Raw genomic sequence first — 12390 nt, 5'->3', positions numbered from 1 at the left:
CCATATGCTACGTGCTGGATGTCTCATCCAGACACCTGTCGCATTTTAGTCCACCATATACTTATGATACCAGGAACCCATAAATCACATATACAATCACACACATGATCTGAGCATCTTGAGACAGACCACCGAAGTCAACATTGGTCAGAAGGCTTTTTTATCGAACATCATCAAAAGTAGATTTTTTTATATTAATTATGTCATCATAAATTAATTGTAGTCACTAAATGACTTTATATAATATATTGTAACAGCTTTGCAAGCACGTCTGGATTAGGTACCACTCATCATATATTCTACCGCCAAACAGCAATATTTAGTATCGTTGTTTTTCGGCTGAAGAGTGATTGAGTTATTATAACAACAAACATAAGGGACATAACATCTTAGTTCCCAAGATGGGATATAAAAAAATGTATATATATGTAAATGCTTCAAATAACTTAATAGACATCTGCTTTTAAATAATCGTTAACTTAATTGGTGTAATAGACGGAACAATTCAATGTTTCATACATCGATAGCCTCGTTCAAGATTCTGGATAACCCGATGAGTCACGTAACACGTCCGTAGGTAAGGTCCAGATTACAAATGACCCTTAAGTTGAACCCAGCGCAAGGACATTATCAGTCATCACTTTAGGTTTGAGTGAACGAAATTAGAATGTTAAGCGTTGAAATCATAAATACCACTAGTTTTTTTATACCTTAATGTGTAATGTGATCTCGTCTCGTCTGACAGAATATATTATGCATAAAATTCCACATGATAATAATTTAATGATCGGCCGTAATATACTGTAACTAAATCGGAATTATTATCGTTGAACTTGATAAATTATTAAAAAAAAATAACCAAATCACAGGCTCATTGTTGTTTCTTATATCCTCGGTGTAATTAGATATTAATTTTAACATATATAATAGTCACATATAGTATAGTATGTAAAGTATATGTAGTAGTAGTATATATAATATATATAATAGTCATATATAGTAATAACATATATAGTAGTCACCGTTTTAGTCTGATGATGATTTATTTATTTATAATAGCACATTTACAACATACATATAAAGCATCGAAAAGATTAATTTATAAAACAATAATAGTATATCTAATATGCATGTCAATTACAAGTGTTCATAGCACTTACTGATTCATCTAATCAAATTTAAATTAAAAGTAACAAGAAATCATCAGTAATTTTAAAAAAATGTCAAAATTAAATGATGTCCCACTAATCGGTATCAGCCAGCAGTCCTCGACTGTTCTCAACAGAGACTTGACAACTGGAGTAAGGCAATGCGCGCAATGTGCGCAAACACAGGTGCAATCTCTATTCTTTTACTCTCATAGTTCGGACGGCTATCTGAAAGGACCGGAGAAGCTCACGTTTTACGTACCGAGTGGTGTGCAACACCGCGAAGAAGATTCTAACTAAGAACTTCATGTTCTGCATTAAAAGATAAACAACACTTTTTTAATTGAATCTACTAGTCTAGTCCAAGAATCGACAGTACCCGGCCATCGAGCATTCACTTAATTGCAATTCAAGACTTTAATAATAGCATAGTTAACCAGCCTGCGCTCATACCACAAAATTACTTGCTGTTAGACTGCGATTGCACGCTCGTATCGCTAAATAAAATTATAATATCGTAAAATTCATCATTCATCCCTTTGAATATTTGAAATAAACATCAAGACGGTCCTAAACAAGCCCGTGGTCTCTGCTAAAAAATATGGCCAACCACAATCGCAATGCTAACAAAGTCCTAAATATTTTTATACCCTATTTTTAACATATAACAATGGATGAAATACCTGTTTTGTTTTGAAAACAAATTAGTTATACTTAATTTTCTGATACAACACTAGTATCAATAAAATCAATGTATTTATGAAGATTTAAAATCTTACCAACCCCTGGTCTATATCATATTTATATGTCACAAGTAGTTATTTCTATCGCTGTCTGCAAAATAATATTGCATACGCGATACATGTACATAATGAATAAACACGCAATTCTTATAATCGTATTATTTCTTATCATCTCTATTATTATTCGTAAGTATTTTTTTTTATATTATAATTATTTTATAATAAAATTTGCTTTTAATTTGAAATAAATAAAATTTAAATTTTATTTTATATAAAATTTTAAAGCAATAGATAATTAAAGTATATTATAATCGATAGACAAAATGTATAGAGAATAAAAACATACATTTGAAATTTGTTAAAGTTTTACTTTTTCGTTTTGTCAAATAAAGACTAATAATGGCGAACTGGATATGCTATAACGGAAATATATTCTTACATAACATAACCAAGCTAAGATTGCATATAAAGTCGTGACAGTCAAGTTTTATCATTCGCAGAGTGCTTTCGTGCTTACTTTAAAATAAATTAGTGTATTTAAAATGTCGAAAAGTGACGTAATTATTATTTTTGCAACAGTTATAATGTGTTCCGTATCGAATGTGGTAGTAAATCCTATGGAAGGCACTATGATTTTCCTAACAAAGGATATTAACGTGAAACCATCGCCTGTTCTTACATTCGCATCAACTATGGAGAACATAAACGCAGCTGCCGTTCAAGTACCTAATACAGAGATACGAGCAACTCAACCGGTACAGATACTACCAACAGACTTGGTACCTCCAGTAAACGTAGCCTCGAACAATCACGCCTTAGGTTCGCATACCATTGAACCGACGCCAAAGCTAGCGCCCATGATATTAACCGATGAAAAAGTATTGACATTACAACCAGTTCATGCTATAGCACCAACTCAAGTAGTCAAAACAGTCACTACAAAATCATATGAAGAACTATTAAGAGATTTAATTGCAAACAAGGTATTTTTTTTTAAGTATATTTTATGTATATAAATTAAAAAAAAATTAATATTTGTTAGTTTTTTGTTACAGCAATAGGAATATAAATAAAAGGCGTGTGATTGAAGTTGAAGAACAATGAAAAAAAACCCCAAATTTTCGACTGATCATCTTATAATCAAGTTTAGAGTACTTAAATTACATATAATTATAGACACAAGGTTGTTATGTATGTTTATATTTCGCTTTGTAAGTGAGCACAATGCATAGGATTCCCCAAGTGACTGGATAAACCAGTCTTAAAGGCCATTTACATTATAATTTATGTGATGTTTTCGAACTCATATATGGCGTGAAACCCATCACAGAATAAAATTACATTGCATTGTAAAAGTTTTAAGATGGCATCGGACAAAGTTTGTGAAGTTAAAATATCGTTTATTATTAAAGTCTTTTAAATAACTTTTAAGTGATGAATTCGTTTTATTTTCACGTTTACCTTTAATATATAATTTTACTATATTTATAATCCTAAAATCATAGTTTAATTAAATGTATGATCTATGTAAAGGTATCTTCATAGTAAAAACTCGAATCATGCCTTTTTAATAGAAGGTTTCGTATATATATAATTCGTTTGTTTTTTTTTTGGATTTTGCATCAATAAAAACATGAATAAAAAATATTACAAACTCAAAAAGCTTAACTTTTTTATGGTCATCTGCGTCGAGTCTTTGGAGACTATATTAATACGTGAATGGAAATCTATACCCCTTTTTAAGCATATTGCGCACAAGGAATATGAGATTTTGCATTATAAATGGCTAAAATGTATATAAATTATGCGCTTAAAATACATTATCGTTAGTAAGATTATAAATGCGAAAGTGAGTTTGTTTATTTGTTTGTTTATTACGCTTTCATGTCTTAACCACTCAACCGATTGTCATAAAATTTTACACAAAAAAAGCGCATACAGCTAGTTGATTACTACATCATTAATAATATCACGTAATCTTGTCTAATTTTCAACTTAATATTCTGATATAGATTAACTTAAATATTTTAACTAAACATTTGAAAACATTTATTTTCAGAACAGAATTACATTGAACGTGTGTTTACTTTTGCAAACTTACTAACTAATTACCATTACGTTTATGAAACACGTGAGCCCTGTCTATTTTAATAATACCTTTATTTTTCATTGAGTACAGAAATAATGATGTACAAATGACTCATTGAAAGGTCAGTTATAGTCGTATTGAGCTTAGATAATGATGTGATGACCTTCTTACTGACTGTTTATATACCTTATTGATGTAGTGACTGTACAAGACTGTAGATGGTGGGGATACAGATCCTGGGATCAAAACCCGAGTCGGACCTATAAAATAAATTAATGAAATTTTCTTTCCAGAAAAACCAGCAGCTATATTCTATGAGCTGTTAATGTTCATACTCTTGTTCCTCGGAACGAACGACTAAATTCCTTTCGGCCATTTAGGATTTGCCGCCTCTGCAGAGAATTTAAAGTACACCTGTGCGCTCATACTTGTGCACTGCCTGCTGCGCCTGGCTAGTCTCCGTTAAACATGCCATCGGTCAGGGGAACGACAATTTATCACTTACATAGACAAATGGTCGTGCAGGGAAAATAAGAGAAAATTTGACAATTCCTATTACTTTATACATACATATTTATTGCATATAATAATTTAATATAAATCTACATTCTACCTATATTTTTTATGATCTCATAGTAAGTAATACTCGGAAGAGATCACGCATGGTGAATCGTGATCATAATATACTTCAAAAATATATAAATAAAGCTTACGTTATATTATTTCCTTCACTCAGGCACGATGATACTGGCAAGGGAGCTGTTAGTCTACATTTATTTCTTTATCTATTTTGTAAATGGAGATTCGAATCACTACCAAGACGAAAAAGTTGTACTAGTGGCTCCCGTTTTAGCTCCTATTAAAAATCCACGCGCAAGAGTCGTGGAAACCGCAAAGGATTTCCCTATAATAAGATTATTATCTACAGACAACACGACAAAAACAAGTGAAACTGACCGCAAAGAAGATCCGCAACCTATATACGTTGAAGTAAGTTCCACAATTATATAAGAATAAAAATATCATTTCCTTATTTACCAACAGATTGTAACAACCGTTGGTGTTCAAATGTTAAAGGTCCACGGTTATTATAATGAGAAGTGTTTTGATCTTTTATCAATTTTATATGACGAATAGTATTAAGCAAAGAAAAAAAAACGTTTTTAAAGAATACCGGTTACCTAAAAATATAATAACTACAGCTAAAATTTAAGATAATTTAAAAATTCCTTTTGCTTACGTCAATACGTAAAGCAAAAGGAATTATAACATCTGATTCATCATTATGAATCAGATGTTATAATTGAAGATTCAGTAAATTAAATTTATTCCGTATAAGCTGTCCTTTACAATGTTTTATGTAGATAATTAAATAATGATGTATTTTTAATTACAGAAACTCGAAGACCAAGTCCACAGACGTAAAAGATTATCTGGTTAAATTATTTAATCTGGTCATAAAACGTGATGTTGTAATCGGATATAAAACATATTGTTATTATTATGATCGCAGCAGCGAAAGGAAGCAAATATTTTGTCTCAAAAATATATGCATGCATGAAGACGGACTTATAATCATTGATATTATAAACAAACCTATTAAATGTTATAGATGTCTATAAATAATTTTATAAAATATGTTTATCATTGTGAATTTGTTTTCTCATAATTTATAATATTTAATTTAATAATATTATAATTAAAATAATGTAAACAAACTGTGTTATACTTTTTTCTAAATATTGCAAACGATTTCTATATGATTTTTGAACAATCGATGAATATTATAGTCGCAATGCCCTCACTATTCCCTCAAATATATAATCTGATGGGACGAAAAATCTTACATTACTGGAAGGAGTTCAAAACTAACGACTTTACGTGCTTTCCTAAACGGTTCCTAAATACGGTCAACTTCCAGACTCCTCGAGAAAAACCCGATAACTTTTTATTCGACCCAGGGCTTGAACCCATGACCTCGGGATCAGCGCATTATATGCTGGCCACAATAATATATAGGTAACATTAAAAACTTATATATGATATAAACCCCACTATCTTGTTACGAGTAATTATAACCGTCATTATTTGATTGAAGATAGGTATACTGAAGATTTTATCTCATAAATAAAATATAAAAAGAGTATGACTTGTGAAATTAAATTGCAGTTTCAAAGCAACCGTTGCTGTGTATTTTTTATCTTCAAAATGTTGTTTCAAATAATTTCCGTAATGTTCCTATTGCAATGCAGTATTGCAAAGAGGTTATATATTATTGAAGTAAGAGGTGAACGGCCAGTCAAGGTTTTTAAATCTTATTTCTTACCAAATTCAAGTAACTACTCTATATTTGGAATATATTACTAATATATTTAATGCTTAACATTTACGCATCTACGTCTGATAGTAAACGCGAAGTACCGCTTCTGCGAAAACACTAAATCGCTATAACGTCATTCTGTTTCACTCTTTCAATCGATTACAGATACGAACTAAACGAGTTTTCTAAAACCTGTCGATATGTGGTTGTACTGACAAAAGTAGTAATTTGAAAAACGTTATTTAGCGGATGGTTAGTTAAAAATGCTGTCTCTTTCTTTCGAATGTCAAATCAAATAGAAGAGAAAGAGTGAAATCAGTATTTAACAAAACAATCGCTAAACAACGCTTATAAGTAAGTCCGAATGTTATTATTTTGAGGGATGAATACTACTTTGTAATATTATTAAATTTATAGGTGATGTAATATTCCATATAATAAAAAATACTTAATACTTTAACTGACAGCAAAATTATATTTTACAAGAGAGATCCTTCTCCGCATTCTACACTAGAATTATACTAACTGTATAAAAAATTATATAAAAACTTGATTGTAATTCAATTACTTTTAAAACACAATATGAAACTCATCGTTTGGAATAAATACAGAATATTTATTTTAATATTTTTAATAATCTGTACACATGAAAAATACAAACGTCATTATTTTATTTTAACTTTTTTTCTTTTTTTTTCGTACAGGTTAAATTATTAAAGTGTATTTTTTATTTTTAGGACAGTGAAGGTTACTTTATTAAAGGATTACATCATATTGAAAAAAGGCATGTTTTTGGTGTAGGTAAGTAATTAATAAACTTAGGTAATTAAATACATTTAAGAACGATAATCATATACTACTGAGGGATTATATCAGGAAATGACGAAGCTCATAAGTCCTAGGCTTTGAACGACAAATTAATTTTAGAGGCGCAATAATTGTTATGGCATCTAAAATTTAGAATCTATCGGTAAAGTAAATTTACGCCATTTTGTGATAGTAAAAGTGATGGGTCTCGGCCACGACCGAATTCCCCAGTAAGCATGTTGTCAATACAGCTTTTGAAATATATTTTGACACTACATATTAATATGCTAATTTATTAAAATTTATCGCTTTTAATTAAAACAATTTCAATGAAATAATACGAAATCTTATACCTTAGTATAATTCACCGTTTTTAAATCTCTTCTAGCATTATTAATTTTTACTTAAGTAATCTTACTTATATTTAAATAAATAGCTGTAATGGCTCAGTGCAAAAACCTATTAATCTAAATTAAAGTGAGTTCGAACCTGAGCAGATAGCATTGAATATTTCTTTTGTCAGCGTTAATTATCACGAAGAAACCTTTATGCTTTGGGTTATAAAGTTTTCTTCGTGATACTCAAATCGGAGTAATTTACCCACAACAAAATTATCAACAAATTATCGAGTATTTATTTATTATAATATACTTTATTTAAAAATATTTTTACATTAATTATTTATTATATTTATATATATTAATTTTCTATATTAATTTTATTTCAGAAACTTTTTCAAAACCCTCTGGATCTCAATCTAAGGGACAAACAGTTATAATTGTACCCAGCGGAGGTATTTATTTAAAACACAAATTATTTTAATTACTTTTAGTTTAGTTACATACATAATAAAATAATATATTACTTTTTAAGGGCAAAACTATCCTTCGAATTCATATCCATCTAACCCGCATTATGGGGATAATGGGGCAAATAAAGAAACAACCGTCGTCGTTACGAGCTCAGGTAATACATTTTATTTTATTAATGCTATAATTCTATAATTACTTTATATTCTATATTCACTGGTGGTAGGGCTTTGTGCAAGCTCGTCTGGGTAGGTACCACCCACTCATCAGATATTCTACCGCAAAACAGCAATACTTGATATTGTTGTGTTCTGGTTTGAAGGGTGAGTGAGCCAGTGTAATTACAGGCACAAGGGACATAAAATCTTAGTTCCCAAGGTTGGTGGCGCATTGGATATGTAAGCGATGGTTGACATTTCTTACAATGCCAATGTCTAAGGGCGTTTGGTGACCACTTACCATCAGGTGGCTCATATGCGCGTCCATCTTCCTATTCTTAAAAAAAAAAAATTAATAGAAACTTATGTGCAAGTATTACTTATTTTTTTATTCGTTTAAAATAATGCCGACTGACTCTTTCGTAACATGCTTAGAAAAAAATAATTAAATACGTTATTTAGTAGTAAAATTTTTCTTTGACGTCACTATATAATCATTTCAAAAAATCTTTAAGGATTTAAGTCACAATTTTATATTACCAGTTCGTACGGGATATTGAATTTGTTTCACTATGGTCTTTAGTAGAGATTGTCCAAAGATATTGACGATGTACTAAACATTAGATACATCTAAAAAGCCAATCATATCCCGTTTGGAGTTTTACGTACCCATAACTGGACGTGTCTAGTGAACTTTTATTATTTAAACATAATAACATTTCAACGCAGATTACTTACATTTTATTTTTTTATATACATATTCCTTATGTCCTTATAATCGTAAAAGCCTATTTAGTTAAATATCCGTAAGCATTATTCTTTAATTATAGTAATACTTAAAAACGGTTACGATTACAAAACAAATATGTATATTTTTATTGCATCACATTTCAATTCAATTTCATTAATTGAAAATTCTAACCCCGAGGTTATCTTCGGCCCGTCTTATTGTACAAACGTATGAGTTAATAATAACTTATATATTTATTATTATACTAGCTGACCCGTGCCGAATTCGTTGGACGGTAAACATTTTTACTTGTAATGAAATTATGATTGTGGTTCGATTAGTACTGAGTGCTATGATTTATATCCTGACTGCCAAAAGTCACGTTGTAACAGTAAACAGTAACAGCCTGTAAATGTCCCACTGCTGGGCTAAGGCCTCCTCTCCCTTTTTTTTTTTTTGAGGAGAAGGTTTGGAGCTTATTCCACCACGCTGCTCCAGTGCGGGTTGGTAGAATACACATGTGGCTGAATTTCGATGAAATTAGACATATGCAGGTTTCCTCACGATGTTTTCTTTCACCGAAAAGCACGAGATGAACCCACCCGGGTTTGAACCCACGTTCATCGGTTAAGATTCACGCGTTCTTACCACTGGGCCATCTCGACTTTTCAGTCACGTTGGCCGAACATTAATAAAATTCTTTTAATTTTTCGGGTTAATATATATAGCCTATGACACTTACAAATAATGTGGGTTTCTATTGGTGAAAGAATTTTCAAAATCGGTTCGATAGATCCAGAGATTACCCCTTAAAACCTCACAAACTTTTCCTCTTTATTATATTAGTATATAGATTCATATGTTATTATTTTTTGTGTGGTGTACAATAAAAGAGTATTTATCTATTTATACAATCTATCTTATCGTCTATATGTACATCAAGATATATTTTTAAGCATTTAAGACTTTAAATGCTTGTAAATGTATTTTCCTTAACAGCATAATCAGATGTAAGATACAAAAACAATGTTTATATCATTATATGTAAAAAAAATTACCTGTTATGTTATTAATCTTTTTATAAATATATAATAGTTTTGTATATTTATAAAACGATTGATAAAGATTAAAATAAAATGCTCTTATTTAATGGTAAGTGGTCACCACAGCACATTGGCGCTATAAGAAATAGTAACCGTTCTTTACGTCGCCAATGAAGCGCCAACTGAATAAAATAATATTTTATATTGTAGAGATTCGATAGATTTTATCCAAAGAAATATTCATAACACGTCAATATCGAACCATTACTAATAGTCATGAGCGTAAAACCCCGTGCCTTACTTAGAAAATACGTTTTAAAATTATAAAATTTACGAAAAAAACATAAATTTATACAGTATTATATTCTTTGTTAACAAACAATGTATTATTTTAATTATATTCTTACTATATTAACTTAAAACATTTAGTAATAATAGAACTCTGTTTATAAAAAAAAATACAAATACATTAGAGAAATGATAAGCTAAGCTCGTATAAAATAATTTAAACGAAAACAAAATTATAGTTAAATATATTAAATTAATACAAACATTAACAAATCATAAACATATTACAAAAAAGGCCTCCGCAGCGTCTATCTGTCAGTCTGTTTGTCTGAATACGTTAACCTCAAAAACTATCAAATGGATTTTCATTTGGTTTTTCACCAATAAACGGAGTGATTTATTAGGTGGTTGTAATGCATTCGGACTAAGAGCTTTACTGGCAAGCGCAGCCTACGCTATTGCAGTTTTATATATTACGATATAATCTTTTTATGTAAAAACCCATTGTAACCGTTCGAAACGGGGACGGGAAGCTAATTGTACATAAATATAATAATTATTAACTGATAAAGCTAAAGTTGTGTTTTAATGTTGTTCATCATTTTATCATTAATTAAATGAAATTTAAATTAAGAACCCCCGTTCGTTTTTCAGATAACAACAACGGCAACAACAAATACAGGGGCTGATTTTGACTACAAAATTACATATAATTGCAATACATTAAATTCATTTAAGTGATATCGTAATGTGATACTCCATATACGATATATTTTTATAACCTCCATTAATATTATATACTTACGTCAATAAATAAATAACAAATTCATGATTTATTAAAATGTTTTTTTCACTTGTTTTTAAGTAATTTTAAGGTATGTAACGATACTGATAATTATATTATAGAAATGTATCAAAAGTAAAGCAGTTTTTTCTCTTTTCCTAATATGATAAATGTAATTTGTATGTTTGTGAGTCTATTATTTCAGCTCGAAGGACAGCACGGATTCCATTCAGATGTAGTTAATGCTGTGCAATAATTTTATTTTAATTTATACTACATTTTTAGGTTTACTTTCATGGTATATGGGAAATGTGTATTACATATATTGTACAGTTTTTTTAGTAAGCCACTACCCTAACAAAATATATTACAAACAAATTCAGACAGAGGTTTCATCGGAGGAGAGTCATCCGCGTTATGGTGAGACCAACTAACTCTGTATGATCAGGTACATGAGACACTTACTCCAAACCAAGATTGGAGTCATCCGCGTTCGGTGAGACCTTCTCATTGTTTATGACCTCCTGGTACATGAGAGACTCGCTCCTAATGCATTAATGAAAACCGCACTCAAATCCGTTAAGCCGTTTCTAAGATTAGCATACACAAACGCACAGAAAAACAGACAAAAATTTTTTTAACAATCATTGTTTTGGGTTCTATTGCGTTGATAGTTACAGTATAGTTTTACTTATTTATCTTCTATGTACAGACAGCGATCAGTTACATTTTTATTATATGTATAGATTTCGAGTAATGACGCTCACCTTCTAAATAATGATAATTTTATAATGCCGATAGATGCTATACTTCTGAAGTAATAGCAGTAATACGCTATCCTGTGGTAACAATTTTGTTTAGATATGGCTTTTGCAAGTTACGGACTGAAAATCAATTCACGTCAAAACATCTGCTTATATATTACGTATACAATCATAAACATATACTTTTTATATCAACCGGTATAATATTTCACAATGAAAATTCAATACGCAAACCACCTGTACTAACTGACCGCAAAATGTATAAAAGTAGAAACCTTTGAAACATTGATAATAAAATCTATAATTAAAAGAAACTACAGTTTGTCTGAATGTCCGCTTTATTAAAACTTAACAATGTTCAATACCACCTTGGGTCTTTACAGAACCCAAAGCAAATAAATCATCAAACACAATTCATAAATTGATAGGTATAATGTTGGTGTCTCCATCCATTCATTCCACATCCAGAGTAAACAGGTTTCTTATAGGTAAGCGTGCTACATTTTAGACCGTGTCGATGCTTAACATCAGGCAAGTCAACGGTCAAACGCTAGCCTATTAATAGTAAAAAAAAACATAAAAAATAAACATAATAACTGTATAAAAAATATACAGACGAATTGAGAACCTCCTCCTTTTTTTGAAGTCGATTAAAAATATATATACCTCAGTCCACGCAACCTTCCATTTTACGCTGTATTATAAAT

The 12390-nt window shown here is 30.2% G+C and overlaps 1 protein-coding gene across 5 annotated transcripts; it reads left to right on the top strand.

Annotated features, from left to right (window-relative positions):
• The first annotated feature begins 1993 nt into the window (after positions 1-1993).
• On the top strand, positions 1994-10977 carry LOC126769533 (uncharacterized). 5 transcript variants are annotated; one of them, XR_007669385.1, is made up of 5 exons: positions 1994-2077; positions 7038-7101; positions 7835-7900; positions 7981-8073; positions 10790-10977. XR_007669385.1 is itself a non-coding variant. In XM_050488423.1 (5 exons), the coding sequence occupies exons 1-5, from the start codon at positions 6189-6191 to the stop codon at positions 10822-10824; spliced, it is 354 nt and encodes a 117-aa protein (XP_050344380.1). In that variant the 5' UTR covers positions 6129-6188; the 3' UTR covers positions 10825-10977. The 5 variants fall into 5 exon arrangements, 4 of the variants coding, with proteins under 4 accessions (XP_050344363.1, XP_050344354.1, XP_050344371.1 ...); XM_050488423.1 differs by lacking the exon at positions 1994-2077 and adding an exon at positions 6129-6284; XM_050488406.1 differs by lacking the exons at positions 7038-7101; positions 7835-7900; positions 7981-8073; positions 10790-10977 and adding exons at positions 2471-2874; positions 2947-3326.
• Positions 10978-12390: the final 1413 nt, after the last annotated feature.

This window comes from Nymphalis io, chromosome 1 (assembly GCF_905147045.1).
Source record: "Nymphalis io chromosome 1, ilAglIoxx1.1, whole genome shotgun sequence".
Taxonomy (NCBI): Eukaryota; Metazoa; Arthropoda; class Insecta; order Lepidoptera; family Nymphalidae; genus Nymphalis; species Nymphalis io.
Note: the sequence above shows the minus strand (reverse complement) of the source record. Positions and strands in the feature narration are given on the sequence as shown.